The sequence below is a fragment of the Electrophorus electricus genome, chromosome 20, assembly GCF_041902795.1.
Source record: "Electrophorus electricus isolate QZ-2024a chromosome 20, ASM4190279v1, whole genome shotgun sequence".
NCBI lineage: Eukaryota > Metazoa > Chordata > Actinopteri > Gymnotiformes > Gymnotidae > Electrophorus > Electrophorus electricus.
In genome coordinates this window covers 11,699,550-11,720,807 of record NC_137516.1, presented here as the reverse complement: position 1 = coordinate 11,720,807, position 21,258 = coordinate 11,699,550, and the positions used below count along the sequence as shown (strand labels likewise).

Below are 21,258 nucleotides of genomic sequence, written 5' to 3'. Positions count from 1 at the left end.
ATGTAGATGAACTGATGGTGGGGGATATCGCTACAGGAGATGTTTTTTGACCAATCGAATATGAGATGCGCCCAATCAACTGTACATACTAGGCGGAACAGTTTTCATTAGTAACACAGGTTACAATGAGGTGGAGACCGGGCAACAGCAAGTAACTTAGTAAAATATCTAACGGCGAGGTGTACTAAAAGGACAGCGTTAACAAATATTTAGCTATCTAGCTAACTTTACAACGGAAGGTCCAACTTCAGCAAAAAGAATGGATATAAGCTAAGGATGACTGGAGAGAAAAAGAAGAAAAAGCGGCTGAACCGCAGCATTCTTCTGGCTAAGAAAATTATTATTAAAGATGGTGGCAGTGTGAGTTAAATTTTATTTTCATATCAGCGTTTATGATAGCTAGCAGGTTATGCTTCTTTGCTTGTTCCCTAGCTGGCTAACCTAGCTAAAGGGCTAGCTACACTAACATCAGTTTTCCTTTGACGTTAGCTAACGCTACTTTCCATCATTGTCGTTAGCTACAAACGCTAGTAAACATACCTTCGACTATACGGAAAATTATTCGGAGTTTGTCCTAAACCAACAGCATTAGAATGAAAACCGTCTGGCAAGACATCTAGCTAGCTAGCTAACGAACGTTAATATACTTGCTGATTAGCTAACCTAGGGTTAGTTAAGATTGCTAACAAGGTAACCAGCCAAACCAGCCATGTAGCGTTAGCTATGTTAGCGAGCGTTAAATGTAAACACATGGCGTTGTACTAGAGACTATTAACATTAGCTAGCTAGCTGGCTGGCTATCAAATTATTTTGTAGCTAAATAGCTAACCTAGCTATGCTAAACTAGCTAGGTTACGTTAGCTGCTTTCTGAAACGGACATGTTAATCTGTGGTTAAGAAAAAATAAATCTTTGCACTGACGTTGTTATTTTCGAACCAAATGGTTAGCTAGATAACATTTTTTACGTTAAGAGTTGCATCTGATGTGTAACAACTGCTCAGTGAATCGGTCCAATACAAAGTCGGGGTGTGTTTTGTCTTTCCTGTGTTTCATCACGCGAAACAATATGAAATTATGCTTTATCTGTCATTAAATGGCTAAATCCAAGACCATTCACTTGTTATAAGAAAATGTTTTGGCTGTCACCATGGACGAAGTGCTTCAACTAGTCAGGTAAGAGGTAAGTTCACATGATTAGCTAGCTAGGTAAGATTACTAGCTAACAGCCCAAAATTACCCAGTCAGGTCAGTGGTTTGTGGATGTAGCGTCACAAGACGTTTCAAAAACCCAAATGCCTGAATGCAAAGGTCAGGTTGGTTTGTTATAGTGAGTCAATAAGGCATTATTTTGGTATGAAAATTTAATCTGGATATCGTTTCATAGATAGGCCTACTTCTTCCAATCTTTTAAGGCTCAGTATCAAAATGAAATGACCCTGAGGTCTATGTTTGACCCAGGTTAAATCCTGCACTGCGTATGTCCATAGGTGTTCTGTACTTAAAATCCGCTTTAGTATATGACCCAGCATAATATACATGTGGAAAAGCAGGCTTGAAAGCTCCAGTGATGCACTCGCGTCCAAGGCACTGCTGGCAGCAGGTTGTTGCACTTGCAGTCACTGTTATTTAACGATCAAAGTCAAATGGTTCATTGACAAAGTAAAGTCACTGCTTAACATGTCACATGACTTAGCTTTCACATGGCCTACAGTGAGCAAAGTGATTTTGTTGAATTGAAATTACAGCTCTGTACTTCGTGGCAATGCCAATCTTGGACCCTGTTATATATCTAGTTAATTACAACAGTCCCTTTCTGTTTGGTGAAGTCATTTCTTATAAAAACACATTAGGCTAACTAGCTGATTTTATTTAAGCTTAGGAAAGATTTAAGCCTATTAAACTGAAATGAAAAAAACCCATATCAGGATTTTAACTTGGTCAATACATCGCCTTGGTGTACATCAGGTGCCAGTAAAGACAGGAGTGCCTATGGAAGCAGGTTGTGAATGACGTGTGTGATGTCATCCTGAACAGACCCTCCTGGCTCTCTCAACAGCCTCTGTGGGTTTTGTCCTTGCACACCTCTTCCTTCGACCTTCCACTGTTTGTTTGAACTACTGGCCAGAAAGTATGTTTGATTACATCCACGTGATTGTAGAACACTAATCGCACAATTCAATAATGTGACTGTGCATGTTCCCAACTACGAGGTCCTACCCCAGCAGTCTGAGCAGGATTCTGTCATATATACTGTCGGGCAAGTGCATAGCAAATAGCAGGACACCAGTGATGTTGGGAAAACGCAGGTTAAGGTTTCTAAACCTTATTGAAACAAGATTGATGCCATTTTTAGATGCTTAGTCTTTTTACTGGTGCATCATTCCTGTCCTTCCTCTTTGTCCAAGGTGTGTTGTCTGTAATTAACAAGATGTATATGCTAACTGTGCTGTTGTATGTGTTCAGCCGCAGGGAATTGGTGAGCCAAGTGTCTACCATGCTGTGGTGGTCATCTTCCTCGAGTTCTTCGCGTGGGGATTGCTCACAACTCCCATGCTTACGGTAACCTTCTCCTCTCACATTTTCCTCTTTCAGAGCAAAAACATCAGCTCCTGCAACACTGTTACAACACTTTTTTGCATGTATATTTCAACAGAGCCTAGCTAGCCACACTTCAAGCTAGCTAATGTTAGCAGGAACATTTGGTATATTTGGCATTTGCTGCGTTTGTTCAGACTAGCCCACTTCCATGTCATTCTGGGATAGGTGCAGAGATTTCAGAGCATTTTACTGAAGTACAACAGAAACATTCTGTGTAGTACATGGCAAGCTGGTTAGACTAGACGTGCCTGCTTGTTTGATTTTTATCTTCTTTATTTTTAGTTTATAGCCAAAATGTTTGTGTTCATTCTCCCACCCTTACATGGTGTCTTTTGAAATCTATGCTAAGCACATGGTATTTCACAGTGCCTGGAATCAGGCAGTCCCTCAGACATTGTGGAATAATTGATTTCTAATCAGAGAGGGCAAGATGACACACTTCTGTTTTTGTTGATGAGTTGCTGTATCAGCAAGACCTTTGGAGATTCTAATGGGACCTGAAACATCAATGTCAAGCAATGGACTACTACAATGTGTTTAATCCTGGGGATGCCTCACCAAGACCAGGGAGCATTCTTATTTTTAGTCCTGGGGGGGGGGCATTATACGTTGTACATGTGCATTTTTGTGCTTCATATGTCTGGTGAGTGGAGCAAAGTACCACTGGAATAGTTTGGTTTAGATAGTTGAGACACAGTTGTCCCTCTGAAATTAACAGCCCTTTGTGTATGTTTTTAGCAAAGTGCAAAGGTTTGCACGGATATCAGAATAATGTGTTTAAAGGACTGTTTACTGTCATAATCCACATATGAAACATGATCTGCGAAGAAATTGCAGGCCCAGCTGCCCAGATGAGCCACTCCTGTCTCTAATGAAGTGGAACATCTTGGTGTGTAAAACTGAAAAAAGGAAGAAAAAAAAACCACACAGCACAGGAGGCTCAACATCCTCTCCTAGCACTGAGTTGCACAGAGAGACAAAAGCCACAGCAGAGAGTTTACATGCTTCAAATAAGAAAACGCTAATTATTAACGTAGGCTTGGTTTCATAAGGTGCTTTTAATATAAGCTTGAGTATGTAGACTAATGCATCAAATCTTCAGGTGTATTTATACTTGTAGTTCTCTATGTCTAAACCAAACAAGAAAATGATACAATGTTACATGTTAGACCTGGTTTGTTTGGCGTTCACAATCAGAAATTTACAATCGAACCAAAATAAGTTTTTAAAAAAGATGACACATTTTCCGAGCCAGTGGTCAGAACAATGCACCAGGCTGGGCTTAATGTACCCATCACGGTTGTGTAAACCTAGTGATTTTTTTTTTTTTAACAACTGGAAACAGCAAGAGGTGGTCAAATTGATAATCAAAACAGCACCAGAAATTCCTTAGCTGCAAATAGGTGCACACCAGAGTTCGAAAGGAAGCGTTCACACTTACTGTAACGAACCACACTAACGGAACAATCATACCAGAGTTCATTTTCATTGAACCAAAGCTGACAAGTATGAACACACCCTTTAGACTTTTTCACAATATGATTCCAATATTTGCTGGCTTTTTCAAATGTACTATAAGACAATGCAGTAACATTCCTCTCAGTAATATATGATCAATATGATCAATTTCTAATTGGCAGTGAACATTGGTATGCAGTAAGCATTCAATAAATTCTCCTTGAATAAGTTATAAGACAATTGCTGCCATCTGTCTTTTTTTCCTCACAAAACAATGGGCAAAATAAACTCCTAGACAGACCTTTCTAAATTGTTGTACTATGCATAGATGGGTCTTCCTCTCCTGCATGTCTTCTATCTCCAGAAAGTGCGCTTGTGTGTGGTGACATTATATGGAGAGCTTTTGTCCAGTTAGTTGAGGTTTGCTTACGGTCCGCTCTAACTGTTGATTCATATGGGAGCAGTCAGGGTTTGCTTGTATAACTCCCTAAACCCATGGTTCTACTCCTCTACTGGCAGATATAGAGCAGATATACCTGTCAAAGTTTACCTGCTTAGCAGTTGAAAGACATATCTTTAGAACAAAGGAAATAATTCAGGATAAAATGCTAGTTGTATTTCATCTTTGCATGAATTTTCTTTAAATGAATTATAGTTAAAGCACTAGACTGTAGTTACTGATGTGTACTGAATTCTGCAAGCTTTTTCCTAATTTGTTTGTGTTTTAGGTGCTACATCAGACGTTTCCCCATCACACATTCCTGATGAATGGCCTTATTCATGGTGTTAAGGTAAAATAATGATCTACCAGACAACTAATGAAACTCCACTATAATTACAGTGGTCTACAGAAAGGTTTACAGACCTGAGCATCATAGGCCTGAATACATCCATAATCCATTGTATGTCTTCATACAGTGCTGCTTGTTTCACTTAATTTTACATCTTATCACACCACTCTGTGTGTGTGTGTGTGTGTGTGTGTGTGTGTGTGTGTGTGTGTGTCAAAGATACCAATGAACTAGAATATTGCTAAGTAAAGGGCTCTATGCTGATACCTAGAAGAAATACTTTCTCTCACTGTCTGTTTCTCACTCTCTCCCTGCTCACACACAAACTTCTTGTCTTTGTTGCTCTCTTGCGCTTACTCATTATCTCACTCGCCACAGAGTTCAACTTCAGGTTTAGTGTGACTGTAACTCTTGCTATGTTTGCATGTGATAAAATGATTTGACACCACGTAATTCTTGCCCTTCCCCAGATACAGCAGAGAACCTGTAGGCTGGAAGTTGTCAGGGGTCATGTAATATATTAACTTGAATAGTTCCTGCTGAGGTGTGCTTTCGAGGGTCTGTGTGTGTCAGGTCTAATCTGAGCGGGTCCTTTGCAGGGCCTCTTGTCATTCCTGAGTGCTCCTCTGATAGGCGCTCTCTCGGACGTCTGGGGCCGAAAGTCCTTCCTCCTGCTCACCGTCTTCTTCACCTGTGCCCCCATCCCCCTCATGAAGATCAGTCCCTGGTGAGATACTGCAGCACAGCTTACAGTCATACAATGTTCAGGGAAAATATCGGATTTAGATTTTATTGGTTTATGTTGCGTTTAAGTTTTGTAACTTCATAAAAGAATCTTTGATCTGATAATAGCATGCAGGTAAAGTTGCAACTCTTCTGATTTTCCTTTTTTTTTTTTTACTTCTAAATCAAGATTTTGAAATACAATAAATGAAACACACATACTCGCAGCCTGCTTGGTTAGATGTGGTTTTACCATCTTTAGCACTCAGATGGAAGGCTTTTCTGGTTGACATGATGCAGCATGTGTTCTGACCTTACAGGTGGTACTTTGCTGTAATCTCCATGTCTGGAGTGTTTGCTGTCACATTCTCAGTCATCTTTGCTTATGTGGCAGACATCACACAAGAACATGAGCGAAGCACTGCGTACGGCCTGGTGAGCAGTGACCCATGGTACACCCCACACCAACAATTCGAATGGATCTGAAATATTCACACGTTTCTTGTGCACTGTTAGCTTTACTGATCTGTTTGAGTCCAGTACAGCAGTTTCACTGTAGTATCCATGTTCTTCCTGTATGAATATCATGTCCTGATTGTCAGCATTGCTTCTGTGGTTCTGTCATTGATACCTTGGTCAGGTGTCGGCCACGTTCGCAGCAAGCCTGGTCACGAGCCCGGCAATCGGCGCATACATGTCGCAGGCCTATGGGGACACACTGGTGGTGATCCTGGCCACAGCCATCGCCCTGCTGGACATCTGCTTCATCCTGGTGGCTGTACCCGAGTCTCTGCCCGAGAAGATGCGGCCAGCCTCCTGGGGCGCCCCCATCTCTTGGGAGCAGGCGGACCCCTTCGCCGTGAGTAGTGTAAAGCAGTGTTTCTCATCCCAGTCCTCATGACCAGCTGAAGAGCCCACACATGTTCACACAGATACACCAGTCTAAGTATATGTATTCTTATACCAAGCCCTTAACACTCAATACTTTGTGTTGAGAAACACTGTTCTAAAGTTACAAACACAATTCCACCTGGAGGACAAGGGTATGTGGTCTCATTACTTTAATTGATTTTACCATGAGAGCTTTTGTCTTTGTCTTAAGACAATTCTGCATATATACATTCAGGAGTAATGGGTCATCATAAAGTCGTCATACAGTGCTGCTTGTCTCACATGATTTACATCTCATATATATCGCTCTCTTGTGTCTCTCCCTCTCTCTCTCTCTTTCATCTGCAGTCTCTGCGTAAGGTTGGCCAGGACTCCACTGTCCTTCTGATTTGTATCACAGTCTTCCTGTCCTATCTGCCTGAGGCTGGCCAATACTCCAGCTTCTTCCTCTATCTCCGACAGGTGTCTTTACTTCACACACTCACTTGGTTCACCTTTTATTTTTCTGTTTTTCTATGATGTCAAGAACACACTTCACCTTGGTTTTGAAGCAGAGTTACTCATTTGGGTTTATTGAATGAAAGTATGCAGTTGTTCATTTTCACTGAAAGATTGTTTGCCAAACAATTGTACAGTGAAGACACTTTGAAATTACACATCAGTGCTTATTCAAGGATGCCAGAGACAAAGCAGATTGAATGAAATGATCCGTCTAAATCTGGGAGAAACCTCCCAGTCTTCTAAGACATTTAAGCTTTGGTTAAAGATTTGTTAGTTACACATTATTTCGGAGTTTGCTGGCATTGCAGTTAGCTTTTGGACTGAGTTGTCTGTGTGAGCTCAGCATAAAGCCATCACATACCACAGATATAGATTAGCACAGCACTAAGATGCATGTTTATTCAGCTTTATTGTGTTTATGCAGTGGTGTCATTTTGGCTTAAGGGTGTGCATATCCTGCTGTAGGTTTCATCTCACACAAAAAAGCTTGCTAAGCTAAATTTAACACCTGGTCACTCATAAGCTGTTAAGATGTACTTCCCTACATTCAAAGCTTCTTGTACCTTTACTAAAGTTGCATCAGGCCTTTCTGTACCGTTGCGGACTTCTGAGACTGCTTATGACTTCTTTTTCCATAAGTGGTGTGCAGGAATTCGGGGCCAGACATATGTGGCAACGATTATGTGGCTAAACTCCAGCTGCTGCATGCGTCTCAGAGGGATAATTTGAAGTTGTTTGAACTATTTTACATTTCTTTTTTGCGTGCAAAACATAACAGGACATATTCAAAGGCCGAACATTTACAAAGAGAGAGAATTTAACTAGAAGAGGCTTATGTCTGTTGGTGTAGAACCAATGAATCCATACGTCATTAAGCCCAAGTGCTTTCTGTGCTCTGAACACGGTTAGTTAACCATGTTCATTTGAAAATTCTAATGGAAGTTACTCTGTGTACTTTAGAACTGTTAGGCGCTATAGTGGAAGAGAGATGTTTATTTATTTAGATGGCTGATTTTTTTTTCTCTCCCCTTTTTAAAGCAGTATGGAGCATAACCAATATTTATGCCAATATTACATTGTACTTCAACACCTTTTTAATTAATTAATTAATTAATTAATTAATTAATTAATTAATTAATTAATAGGATACTCTTTCGTAGAAAAACCACTTCAAAAACAATGTCAATCGGCAATTATTGTGTAGAGTTTCCTTTTGAATATAATGTGGCTGGCAAAAATGATTAATACAACAGACACTAAAGCAATTTACCATTTGTTTTGTCTCTGCAGTAGCAAGCACAAGTTACATTTCACACTATTTATTAATTTTGCAAAAAAAACACCAATAAAAAAATGTCACTTGATATGGTTGCTTAAATTACTTAAATGTTAAATTTAGGATAATTTTGAAGCAGAAGGGGAAAGAAATTATCTATCTAGAGAGATCTACAGATATTCAAAATTGTAAAGTACAATTTAATGTAAATAAAGTTCCAGAGTCCTTCATCAGGTGTGCAAGCAAAGTGCTTCTTAAGTGTTTCTCAGGGCAAACGCAGGTGCTGTCTTTAGTCCCAGTATGGAGGCTCCTTAGCTGACACTACTGACTGACATGCATGGTGCCCTTTTGTCTTTTGGCTGGTTTCTTCCTTTAAAATGTGCTGCTTTATGATTTGACCTTCCAGGTTATTGGGTTCACTTCTGAGACGGTTGCTGCATTCATCGCAGTGGTGGGAATTCTCTCCATCTTGGCTCAGGTTGGTTCAGTTGCTAGTTACCTGTTAACACACCAGTGTGTACTTGGGAAATTTTTAGACAGCACTATATCCCGTTGTGCTAGTTATCTGAATATGTGAGTTATCAAAGAATAAAAGAAATGGAGTGGAGCGTGGTGGTGGTTATGATCATTTATGGAGTTTATGGATAATTCATGTATTTTATGGTTGTGGCGTTTTTTTTGGTTTTTTTTTCTGCTGATTGCAGACAGTTGTATTGGGAATCCTGATGCGCTCCATTGGAAACAAGAACACCATCTTGCTAGGTCTGGGCTTTCAGATTCTTCAGCTGGCCTGGTATGGCTTTGGCTCCCAGCCCTGGTAAGTGGTTGCCACTGACCCTGCCATGTGGTATGTGTCCAAAACAGCTTGTTTTAAAGTGTGTGTGTGTGTGTGTGTGTGTGTGTGTGTGTGTGTGTGTGTGTGTGTGTGTGTACCTGTTTTAGGATGATGTGGGCAGCAGGTGCTGTGGCTGCCATGTCCAGCATCACCTTTCCAGCCATCAGTGCAATAGTGTCTCGTAATGCAGATCCCGACCAGCAGGGTGAGGCGTGAGCACAACTTGCTGCCTGGATTACACTAATGTTCAGTGCTATACCAAATACTGTCCAAAACTAAGGGGGGGAGGTGTGCATTTTTAGGGTGAAATCACTGAAACACTGTCACACACGCATACTACTTGCATATACCTATGAAACACTTGCACATACCTATGAAACAACTTGCGCGTACATATGAAACATTTTCACATAAATAATCTACTACTTACATTTGCATATGATGATAATTTACACTTGCATATACACACTTGCACATACCTTCACTGGTGCGTAAACACAGAGTTTAACTATGATTGTGTGTGACCTCGTGTGTATAAAACAATTTTCCTTGTGCCTGGAAGTCATTTGATTGTAACAGGAAGACAAGATATTTATCTTGTGTACAGCACGGTCATCAATAGGAAGAGAGGTCTCCAAAAAAGGAAAAACTTCGTCAGCATCTAATTCTGATTATACGACAGTTTGAAGAACAAAGAGACTAAAGAAGGAATATTCTTGCAGTTCCACAGACATTTTGTATAACTCATAATATCGCTGCTGATCGTGCCCATGGTCCACTTTGACGGGGGATCATATTACTCAGTGTATGGACTGGGATGTGATTAGCACAGAATCGTTTCACTTTTTGGAATTGATCTAAGGATGTTTGACACAAATAACGTATCAGTGTCCCACCACTAGAAGACACTTGATTATCTAATTAGAATTTTAAGCAAATGTTTGGAATACACTCCCAGTGTAGCTATTGAGAACTATGTTTGGATAGTTTACGTTCACACGTTCCAGCCTTAGTGGAATTAGAAATGAGATTATATACTATGTAGCCTGCAGACCTGTTGGTAACGTCATGGCTATGTCGTACAATTAGGCTACATGTTAGCTTCTCAGTATCCTCTAATCGGCCTATAGTATGTGAGAAAATATTCAGAACACATCTCATCATTTATTTCACTCCTGATATGAATCACATTCATTGTAAATATTTGTTAAGATAACGTAGCACATAATCTTATTTCTAATGGTAGCTATATCTGATTATTAACCTACAGTCTTAAATTAATTTTAAAATTTTTATAACTCATCAGGACCATAAGGACATATAACTCATTTACAATTAAACAAACATCAAACCTACACCTTATTTTCACGAGAGTGCTGTACACATGTTTATTTCTGCCTTCCTGCTACAATGAAATGACTTCTGGGTGCACTGAAAATTGTTTTACATACACGTGGCCAAACACATACACGTAAGCATAGTGAAACTCTGTGTTTACCCACCAGTGAGTGAATATGCGTGTGTGTGTGTGTGTGTGTGTGTGTGTGTATATGCAAGTGTACATTATATGCAAATGAATGTAAGTAATAGTTTATTTATTTGAAAATGTTTCATATGTATGCGCAAGTTGTTTCATAGGTATGTGCAAGTAGTGTGCATGTGCGCAAGTGTTTCACTGATTTCTCCCTAAACACGCCCCGCCCCCAATACAAAATCATCCCTCTCTGTTGAGTGCTGCTAGGGTGTATTACGTTTATGGCATTTAGCTGACACTTTTATACCAAAGTTTAAAGTGACATACAATTATTTAAAGCGACTTGCATTAAGACTGAACTGTTAACCATTTGTTTACTGGTCAAGCACCTATTACCACTGAGCTACAACTGCTTTTTAAAAAATAGTTTTCAGTCCTTGCATGGCACCTTAATGCAAATGTATTTTCTATCTGTCTTGAGCACTAAAATGAAAATATACTGTTTATTCACTCTTCTTATTCACTCTTCTTAAGGTGTGGTACAGGGGATGATTACAGGGATCAGGGGCTTGTGTAATGGCCTGGGTCCTGCCCTCTATGGGTTTGTCTTCTACCTGTTCCACGTAGAGCTGAATGAGATGGATCCTGTAGATAGCCCTGAGAAGGGAACCAAACTCAATATGGCCAACCCCACTGACGAGGTGAGAATTTCACAGGTCACAAGTATTCTTTACCAGGAATCATTCTTTCTCACTCATTTTACCAAGCACACAGTTCTTTTGAGGCAGTTTTAGATGTAAACACACTCCAGCTATTTTATTGGAAACTCATAGGTATGACTTGTAGGTACAGTTACAGCCCATCTATTTACATGCACAAACCATATTGGTCATCTTTTAACCCTTCATATATGTTAAGTTTTTAATGACAGAGAGTCTCTTGGCTGGGTATTTTTGGGTGGTAGACCACTCTAAACCCAGCATTGACAGTGACATGTGTTTTAAACTCCAACAACCTTGCTGTACATGACACCCTCATACCAACACAGGACTTGCACCCAGGCCATCACAATGTCAGATTTAATGCTGTGTTGAGAATGGTCTGCTAGCCAAATAATATTTGGCAGTATCAGACATGGTATTGGGCTGTGTGGCAAAAGATGGACTACAGTGCATAGAAAACAATTGTATGTAACATGCACATCCAGGTGAGTCTAATAAAGTGCACATGGAGAATGGGTTCAAAGTAGGTGTTTATAACAAAGTACTAATAATAAAGTGTAATGACAACATGGGAAAGGTCTATCTTTATAAGCCAATGTATGTCTTTTGTTGACAAAGGATTATTAATTTATTCTCTCCTCTCTCTCTCTCTCTCTCTCTCTCTGTAATTATTTATATATATTTATTTATTTTAGAGTGCCATTATTCCAGGGCCTCCTTTTCTGTTTGGAGCCTGCTCCGTTCTCCTCTCCCTTCTGGTGGCACTCTTCATCCCAGAGCACAATGCGCTTAGTCTGCGTCCCAGCAGCTATAAGAAGCACACGAGTGGGGCCCAGAGCCATGTGCACAGCCCCCAGGGAGGGCCCTGTGAGGGCAAGGAGCCACTGCTTGAGGACAGCAGCGTATAACCCTGCCCATCCCAGTCTCTCATACACATCCAGAGCTCCACCTCCCCAGACCAGCGTGCACAGTGTGGCACCTGCAGGGTCGTGGTAAGGACCAGGCCAGCCGCATTAAGGGGTCATGGGTGGGCCAGGGCAGGCCTGCTCCAGCCACTCACATGTCAACCGTGGCCTAGACGTCCTGTTAAGCAGTTTGCAAGAGGTGTGGACAATGCTTGTATTAAGGGACATGCAAGCTCAAATACACACTACTGATGATAAGTGGTTGAAGGCTAGCTATCACAACTCTTAGTATGTTGTGCATAATTTCTCCTCTCTCTCTCTCTCTCTCTCTCTCTCTCTCTCTCTCTCTCTCTCTCTCTCTCTCTCTCTCTCTCTCTCTCCCTCTCTTTCTTTTTTTTCTCTTCATAAGTGATGTTCTTTGTCTAGAGAGGTTTAGTGAAGTTGGGGGAAGTAAGTGTCAGACGAAAAAACAAAATTGACCAGTCATCCCTGAAACTTTTTATATACTGAAGGGGAACACAAGCTTATATGGAACAAACAAAATTAATTGTGAAGATCATGGTGTCTTTTCCAGAATCATCACTACTCTATCACACTTGTTAGAAACATAGTTGTGCAAGACCATTTTGTTCCAGTGCTACCAAGCATCTTTGTCTCATTCAGCAGGTTTCTTGCATTGTTAGAGGCATATCATCTTCTCTCATTATATGAAGATGATTGTGTCAAGTGTTTTTTGATGTAAGAAAAGTTGCCTTTAGATTACTCAAATCTCTGATGGACCCATATGACATCTTCACTCTTGAGTGGGTTTGCTTGTGGGTTAGTTTATATTGCTCCTATCGGAGCCAGTGTGCATTGGAATCTTGGTTCTGTCATTCAGCTCATTTCCACTCTGTGACAGGCTAGCAAAGCTTTTCATTTGGACTGCAGGCCTGTCGACTGTAGCTCTGGCCTTCTCCTTAGCACCAATGTTGATGATGCGCACGTGTGGCAGGTGTGAGCAATTCGTTCCCATGTGCCACTGCTGCGGTCGGAGGAGCTGGGGCACCATGGTATGTTTTTCCTAAGCTGGAAGTCTCATATATGGAGTCAAGTAAACCAATTCAGGATGTCGCTGTTAGACTTCCAGACTTGTGAGTGATTTACACATTTACAGGGTTGTCTCCACTGCGATTTTTTTTATTTTATATATATATATATATATATATATATATATATATATATATATATATATATATATATAAAAAATAAAAACTTATCCAGTCTGACCATCTGATCAATTAACTCCCCTGCACAAGCCGCAAGTGCATTGGAATTCCATTTGTTTATTTTGTAGACAAGATATAATTAGGTTTGGGGTCATTTTCATTAATGTGCCATACCCAAGAATGTGTCCAAGTATGGTTTTCTTTTTTTTCTTTCTTTTTTAAATTTATTTTTGTATACAAGTGGTAATATTTTATTGCATTTCATGGGGTTAACATGCATCATTTTTAACTGAAACATGGATTTTAAATTCCAAGCCAACAGTGACCTAACTGGGATACCGTTTGTTTTCTCTTAACGCAAGAAATGGTGTGACTGTCACTGGAATATGACTCTCCATCTGCATCAGACATGGTAGAGAAGGCCACATGCCTGCTGGACTTCCTAATCGTGTAATGTTTGAGGAAACCATGAAGAGCAGGGTGGCTTTTTTTTTAAATTACTTTTTGTAGTGTCACAAACTGTTGAAACTGTTACTCCTAGCCACTAATTTACAAAGTCTCAGAAAAAGCCAATTTTTTGGCCTAAAAATGTGCTTGAAAATGGTAATATATGCGAATAGTGGACATGTAAATATGGGAAACTAATGACAAGCTATTTATTAAAGGTTTATTGATATTGATCTCTTGTCTGGCTTTCATTGGCATGGTTGTGAGTGGGTTATAGGGGGCTTTGGTCTAAAGCTGTAAAACGAGGCTGATACAGCTGCTGGAAGGCTGGGGTGGAGTGATGCAGCTGCTGGGGGTGAGCTGAGGCAGCCCTTATGCTTGCTTTCAGGCCCTCTGCTAGTTGTTGATCCTAATGGTAGAAAAAGTGTTGAGAAGTGTATGATTCACTCATTTTATATTAGACCAGATATGTAATTACCCCATACAAAAGGTTATATATTATTAAGACGATGATGGGAGCAGATGATTGGACACTGGAATACCCTGAAACTTATCTTGGCTTTGAGGTATAAGAAGTGCCCTAATCACTGGCATCCCAATGTTGAGATGTGAGGCAGTGGGGTGGAGGGTAGTCCTGGGTGATGTCTGCAAGGAAACATCATGATGGACCATGGCATCGTATATCGGCACAACCCTAGGGTGGTGACTGGGGGTCTGACCCAGGATCCCATGCACAATTTCATAGTTTTTCCATAATTTCTGTGTGGATTACTTATTGACATCACAGGTGCAGATGTTGAAGACATGGATGCTGTGAGAAGAAAACACAAGGTAGAGGTATCCCAGGAACATAAACCAGGACACTGCTTCCATGTTGGCTTTTTGAAGATACAGATACCTATACTGTGCAGCACAGCCTGCCATGCCCATTGGTTCCCATCAAAATACCTCAGGATGGAACAGAATATCCTGTGAGTATGATGTGTTAAGAATCTTTTTCAGATGTTAAATTCCCAATTCTTTAAAGGGGCATTAGATTTTAGCTTAAGTCTGTTATTTTAAGTCAACGATTTATAATGGAGAAGTTAGCAAATATTCAACCTGAGTATGTGCCAAATTATGTATGTATAATGATCATACTCTAACGTTTACTTGATTTTGCTGTGCTGACAGATTAAATGTTTTATTTTTTTACTCATTGCTCCCAACCTGTGCTGTCTGCATATTGTCTTTTAATTGTATTTGTATTATTATTATTATTATTATTATTATTATTATTATTATTATTCTGAACCTAGTCCCATTAACATCTTACAGTCCTAATCTGTTTTCAAGATGGGTTCAAGAGATTTTTCCTAAACTGCCAGCACCAACGAATAGACTGGCATTTTCACTTACTGACAGAAAATGTGTATGCCTACTTTTTAAGTATCTGGGTCTGAAGGATTAATATTCATATAAATTTGAGAATTTGTCATTAACATGCGTAACAATAACATTTAAAATTGTGATTTTGCAGTTTAAAATGTCTAAATCTACTGCAGTTGCAATACATTGCTTCTGTAAGGATCACTTATACTTGCTGATGGTAATGTACCATTTTCATTTAATTTTGAGCAGTGATTCACTCACTGACCAACAGAAGTCAGCATTGTCTTAGTAACAGGTAAGCCCAGGCCTTTCCTTCAGAGCAGTTTACGGTAAAATATTCGTTTTAAATCAAGTCTACATTAGGCTAAAATCTCCAGGGTTCTTATGGGCCAGTCATAGCGTGCCACTTACCCTCTTCATTAAAAAGCACATAATAATGCCATCACACTAAGAGGGTGGACTTGACATTTTAGTATTGCCATACACAAAAGGCTATTACGTGGGTTTCATTTTTTATAAGAAGACAATACATGGGTACAGAAATAGCAGGCATAAAAGTATTAGAGGGGAAACTGTTTTACAAACAATGCTAAACTGGGAAAATAAAATCTTAGGTGTGCATGTGAATAATTTATGTATAATAAGCTTTTTAAAAAATAAATAAAAATTGAGTTCAGGTGGAAAATGTAAACATGTAATTATCATTATAGATCATACATGAAATAGTGAGAACTTCTCTTAACCAGTTTTTTAAAAAACCCAAAAAACCCAACAACAACAGTGCAATCCAACTATATTATACCACTCCTTCAAGGAGGGGTAACCTTTATAATGGCTTCACAAATTATTTGAAACATAATTATTACAGTCTATTATTGAAGGTACTCCTATTTAGCCAAGATGATGCACAGAGGAAGATGGTCCAAGACTTGGTGTTCTTCATCCTACCATTGTCTCCAGAGTCTCCAGTTTTGCTGGTGTTGGATACATCCAAAATACATCCAGTACATCCCAAAAGTGCTGGATGGGGTTGCATTCGGCTAGAGTGCAACCCAAACCCAAACTGGAATTCCTCTACATCAAACCATGTCTTTTAAGAATCTGACTTTATGTACTGGGGCAAGGTCATGCTGAAACAGGAAAGGCCCTTTATCAAACTGAAGCCACAATGTTGGAAGAATATAACTGTCTAAAATGTGATTGCATGCTATAGCATTAACATTATCTTTCACTGGAACCATGTGGATCTGTACCTCAAGTACTTCAAACCTCAAGTAGGGCTCAGCTTGAAAAACCATGCTTCAAGTCTCATGGAAGACAAGCATTGAGACTATATTCTCTGTCCTGGCTCCCAGATGGTGGAATAAACTGCCACTTGCTGTCCGGACAGCAGAGTCCCTCGCAGTCTTCAACCGCAGACTGAAGTGTTGTCTAACAAACTCTAGTACTTATTGTTTATGGCACTTATCATTATCTAAGCTAGACCTTTATGTATTTCCTACTTCTAGGCATCAGCATTGATCCCTGTATTTCAACAGTATTCTAGTTCATTGGTATCTTGGACTCTAACCTACTCTACTGGTCAGGATGTATTCTATGAGTAAATGACAGCACTTTTGTAAGTCGCTCTGGATAAGAGCATCTGATAAATGCCATAAATGTGGCTTAACCCAAGCATAAAATACAGCTCCAGACTTATCTCAATACAAAACTTTACTGTTGGCACTGTTTTCCTAAAGGTAGTGTTCTCCTGGCATCCACCACACCCAAATGTTTCCATCAAACTGCCACATAATGTGATTCATCACTCCAGAGAACACATTTTCACTGCTACAGAACCCAGTAGTGAGGTGATTTACACCAGCCCAACCAATGCTTAACATTGCACATAGTGATCCTAGGCTTGTGTGCAGTTGCTCAGACATGGAAATCATTTCATGAAGATCCAGTTGCTTCTAGAGGCAGTTTGAAACTATTTCAGAATAATAGCACTCACAGTTCATCAATGGCAGACGTTTCATGAACTGACATGAACTGGCAAAGATGGCATCCTAAGAGAGTGCCACATTTTAAGTTACTGAGCTCCTCAATATGGCCTATAGAAAGTAAAGTTGCCATATGAGGATTAACACGGCTCTGGGTATGATCTGGTATTATGATATATGTCAAGGCCTGGGACATATATGTGATGGCATATCTGTGCTGATGTGGACTTGGCTGGGTTTTGGAATGGGTGAGAGTGCTGGACGAGACTCCTTTATCCATTTGTCAGGGATCTTTGTGAAGAAACATGGCCTAGAAGACAGCCAAGAGTTAAAGGTCAACTCTGCAACTCTGAATGTTTGAGGAGAGCCTGGAAAAGGTGGTAGAAAGGAAGGCAGAACAGGCAGTCACATGGCAGGAAACATGGTTACAGGAAGTACTCCTTTTTAAAAAAAAAAAAAAGAAAAGAAAAAATCCCACCATAGGGGATCAGGCAGAACAGTCAGTTAAACTAGGATAGCTCTTTTCAGCCATATTTGCAGGGCAGATTGTCCTCCAGGAAGTTCTCTGTGAATCCATGAATGCCTTCATTTTCTTTAAGAGCTCCTATCTCCATTCCTCCTATGTTTCTGCCATCTTGGAAGGCTATGTAGGCTTCCATGTTTTATCCTCTGACATATGCAGGGTTGGCCTTTAACCCCTTGTGGGTCTGTAGCCTGCTTAAGAAAAGAAGTCAAGGTCTTTGAGGCTGTGCTGTCACAAGGATTCCTCCAGGGATACTGATAATTAGTGATGCAGTGCTTGTATGATCACTCTGGATGCAGCTGTCAGGCTTTTCACAAGCTGCTTGTTGCACACTGATATCACTGCAGTGACTGATGTCACAGAATGTGTGTTTGAGTGTTTTGGAACAGCTGTAGATGCAGTAATAGATTTTCCATCTATTAGACTATATGACCTTTTCTTACCATCCTCCCATCACGCCACCATTTGGATGAGCCAGTTGATGTGCTTTCTAAGTCCAGATGTTTGTAGCTTAATTCTCTGACTATAGACCTAATTAGTAGATTCAGATCAAGAGTGGGTAACAGTTCTTTACAGTAGAATTCACTAGTGCCAGCCAGCAGTTTGCACCAACAGGAGTGTGTGGTAAGCAGCTTCATGGGACAAGATATCAGAATTCAGGAATTAAAAATGTAATAAGATCTCATCTATGTTTTTAGATTTATTTATTTATTTGGCTTTTTGAAACGTATATCCAGTTTAACCAAATTATCTCTAAACTAATTAGAAGCTTCAGTCGTGTAGTCTGGCGAAATGTTTTCTTTTCTCAGAATCTTTTTTTGCAAGACCTTTTTGAAGGATCTTTGTATATCTAGAATATTATAGCAGAAAGGGTTAAAAAAAATCACTCTGTTTAGTTTTAGTTTCAGCCAGTTTCACTATTGTTCACAATTTTTCTTCACAATTTTGACCTTTTCTTGCACATGGAGAGTACTGTGTAGCCATGTCACTGCCTCTGGGAGGCAGCACACAGCAAACTGTGTACTTGTTTGGACCTGAAAGCACCTTTATGTTGTTATGGAGACACTCAACCAAATACTGAACTAAGAATTGATATTAGGAGCTTGAGGTATTCTTCACTTTCTCTCCCTCTTTGTGTGTCTCTCCCTTCCTTGTTATTGGCAAGACTGGTTTAGTAAGTGTTGACAAGGCAGAACAATAAATTAGTCCATAAAAAAGCTCAGAACAATAAATACCTTTTAAAAAGATTATGAAGCAACTTAAAAAAACAACTAAAATATAAAAAATACAAGCAGCAAACATGTTACAAGTCTTCATTAACTTTGCAATTAATGTGAAAGTGTCCAGTATTGATCAATGTCCACCAGTGTTTGTGGACCATATTTGGGGGGGGGTTCTTTGTTTTATTATGAAGCCATTAGAGTACACTACACTACTGTATTGCCATCCACAGGCAAATCAAAGATTTCCTTTCTTTGCATGCCATTTTTTGGTTTGCTTCAATTCACTCTGTGTTTTGAGTTGTTTATTGCCAATTTGTTCCCTCTATTTGTGTTGGTACACTGACAGATTCATTGGATTCGAAATTTAGTTATTTTCACAGACTTAAAGCAGCATGGTCAGAACAGCAGTGTTGTCCTCACTAGCACTCAATGTTCTCTCCTCCAGAGTGGTGAACTAGATTGATGGTGTTTCTTTTCTAATATGAGCAATTAGAACAAAGGTCACCTGAGATTAACATGTACAAGTGATAAGTGACCTTTTGCTGACCATGTATGAGAGGCTGTACATTGCTCTCACTGACATGTTAATCAGAAATTGTTGCTTCACACCTGTGCTTACTGGTTTACTGGTATCTTTTCTCCAACATCTTGAACGTCAGATCTTATATTCTTTTGTCTGTATAATCTCTTGGACTTCATTAAAATGAGTTAATTCTTTTTCACTTTGAATCCTTTGTTATTAACTTTTTATCACCAACTACACTAACCAATTTGATTAGTTTTCTAATTTCCATCTCTTTTCTAGCATTTTTTCTTTTGTTTTTTAGATAACCATCTCACACATCAGCTCACCGTTTTATTAACTGAGGCTTGTCAGGGAGGTTCTTTCCCCCACATAATTTGTACCTGCCATTTCAGTAGGTTTAGGGCAGTATTCCCACACACAATGTGACATTTCTTGGAACTGAGGATGTAAACAGGTTACAGGCCAGAAAAGAACAGAGGGATGTTTTTGTGCCTATGCGCCCAGTCCTGGGTTCATCAGGAAGAAAGCATATGAGTCATGTTTAGCCTTTTGTTGTACTATTCACAATGTTACCTAAAGCTTTCCATTTAGAACTATAGCTAAACAGATATCATTTACCTCACAGCAGTAATTTATTTAAAAATAGAAACTTCAACATTTTCTAAGGTTTCTGTATCTGCTTTTTACCTCTGATGAGGCTTAGTCTTACCCTGTGCTGGCATTAACCATGTTGGCAAAGGAAACTACATTTAAATTAAGGCAAATTATAAAAGAAACTGAAAAATGCCTACCAGTGAAATCATTAGCTTTCCAAAGAGCTCACAACACAGAAGAATTTGGCAACAGAATTTGAAGACTACATCACAAGATGTACTCTTCTGTATAGTTCCAAAAGGCTTTCTACTACTATATCTATATCTTTCTTATTATAAAATTCCCTAAACTGATTTGACAGCATATCACCATACAGAAGGATCAAGGAAAAAAAATATTACTAAAAAAACAAACTAAACAAATAAGACCGTCCACTTAATGAATGATTCTGTCCAAATCCTTCATATTTTTCCAGTTCATATATATTTTCAAGTTCATATATATGTTTAACATATTTTCTGCACTCAGAGAAAAGAGGCCAGCTGACTGGAATAAAAACTGAACATGACCAGGATGTGTTGCAGGTATATAGAGAAGGTTACCTTGTATACCCTGTGTTATTGCATGCCTGTCTCAGTCTAAAAGAATGCAAGGAGGCAGAAACAAACACATCGTTTTGGGTCAGACCACTACACTATATACTATATGCAGAATGTGCATGGTTGCTGCTTGCAGACCATCTGATCAAAAGCCAGTAATGATTTGGAAGTGTCTGTTAAGAGCCGAACCTTTCCTTGGCTAATCCACAGCAGCAGTATCCACATGCCCAAAGGTGCCTCAGGTAGCAAAATAAACTGGTCGGATGTTTTGTATCAAACAAAAAGTGAAAGGTAAAAAAAAAAATCGAACAGTATTGATCTTATGTATAGGTTTATATTTGCTGACTATTGATAAGTTGGGGAATGTGTGACATGTTCACATTGTTTGTTCAAAGGTAAAATTAATGCTACATAGATTTTTAAAAACAAACTGAAAACACTCTGAAAGTATCATGTTGCACTACGTACAACTTGGGAGGAACTGTATTTCCCCCATTTTCTAATTACATTGTTTATTTATTAAAGTTGTCTTTGGATTGCCTAAAGTGGAAGAGCTGATTAAAGATTCCAGGACCAAGGAAAATCTCAAAACGCTTTACTTGCATGA

At 39.4% G+C, this 21,258-nt stretch overlaps 1 protein-coding gene across 2 annotated transcripts; it reads left to right on the top strand.

Moving 5' to 3' along the window:
• Positions 1 to 46: 46 nt before the first annotated feature.
• Positions 47 to 19,641, top strand: slc71a1-2 (solute carrier family 71 member 1-2). Of its 2 annotated transcripts, none has more exons than XM_035536208.2 (12): positions 47 to 360; positions 2,465 to 2,560; positions 4,786 to 4,848; positions 5,448 to 5,575; positions 5,892 to 6,006; positions 6,212 to 6,430; positions 6,811 to 6,924; positions 8,646 to 8,717; positions 8,944 to 9,056; positions 9,182 to 9,279; positions 11,083 to 11,249; positions 14,618 to 19,641. In XM_035536208.2, the coding sequence occupies exons 1-12, from the start codon at positions 277 to 279 to the stop codon at positions 14,645 to 14,647; spliced, it is 1,299 nt and encodes a 432-aa protein (XP_035392101.1). In that variant the 5' UTR covers positions 47 to 276; the 3' UTR covers positions 14,648 to 19,641. The 2 variants fall into 2 exon arrangements, with proteins under 2 accessions (XP_035392101.1, XP_026876680.1); XM_027020879.3 differs by lacking the exon at positions 14,618 to 19,641 and adding an exon at positions 11,966 to 14,063 and having other exon boundaries at positions 50 to 360.
• The last annotated feature ends 1,617 nt before the right edge of the window (positions 19,642 to 21,258 follow it).

Excerpts from the sequence above, each read along its gene's own strand:
- slc71a1-2 (XM_027020879.3), top strand. The coding sequence starts at position 277 with ATGACTGGAGAGAAAAAGAAGAAAAAGCGGCTGAACCGCAGCATTCTT. Across the intron at positions 5,576-5,891 it reads CTCATGAAGATCAGTCCCTG|GTGGTACTTTGCTGTAATCT; the intron begins GTGAGATACTGC and ends CTGACCTTACAG. Across the intron at positions 11,250-11,965 it reads TGGCCAACCCCACTGACGAG|AGTGCCATTATTCCAGGGCC; the intron begins GTGAGAATTTCA and ends TATTTATTTTAG.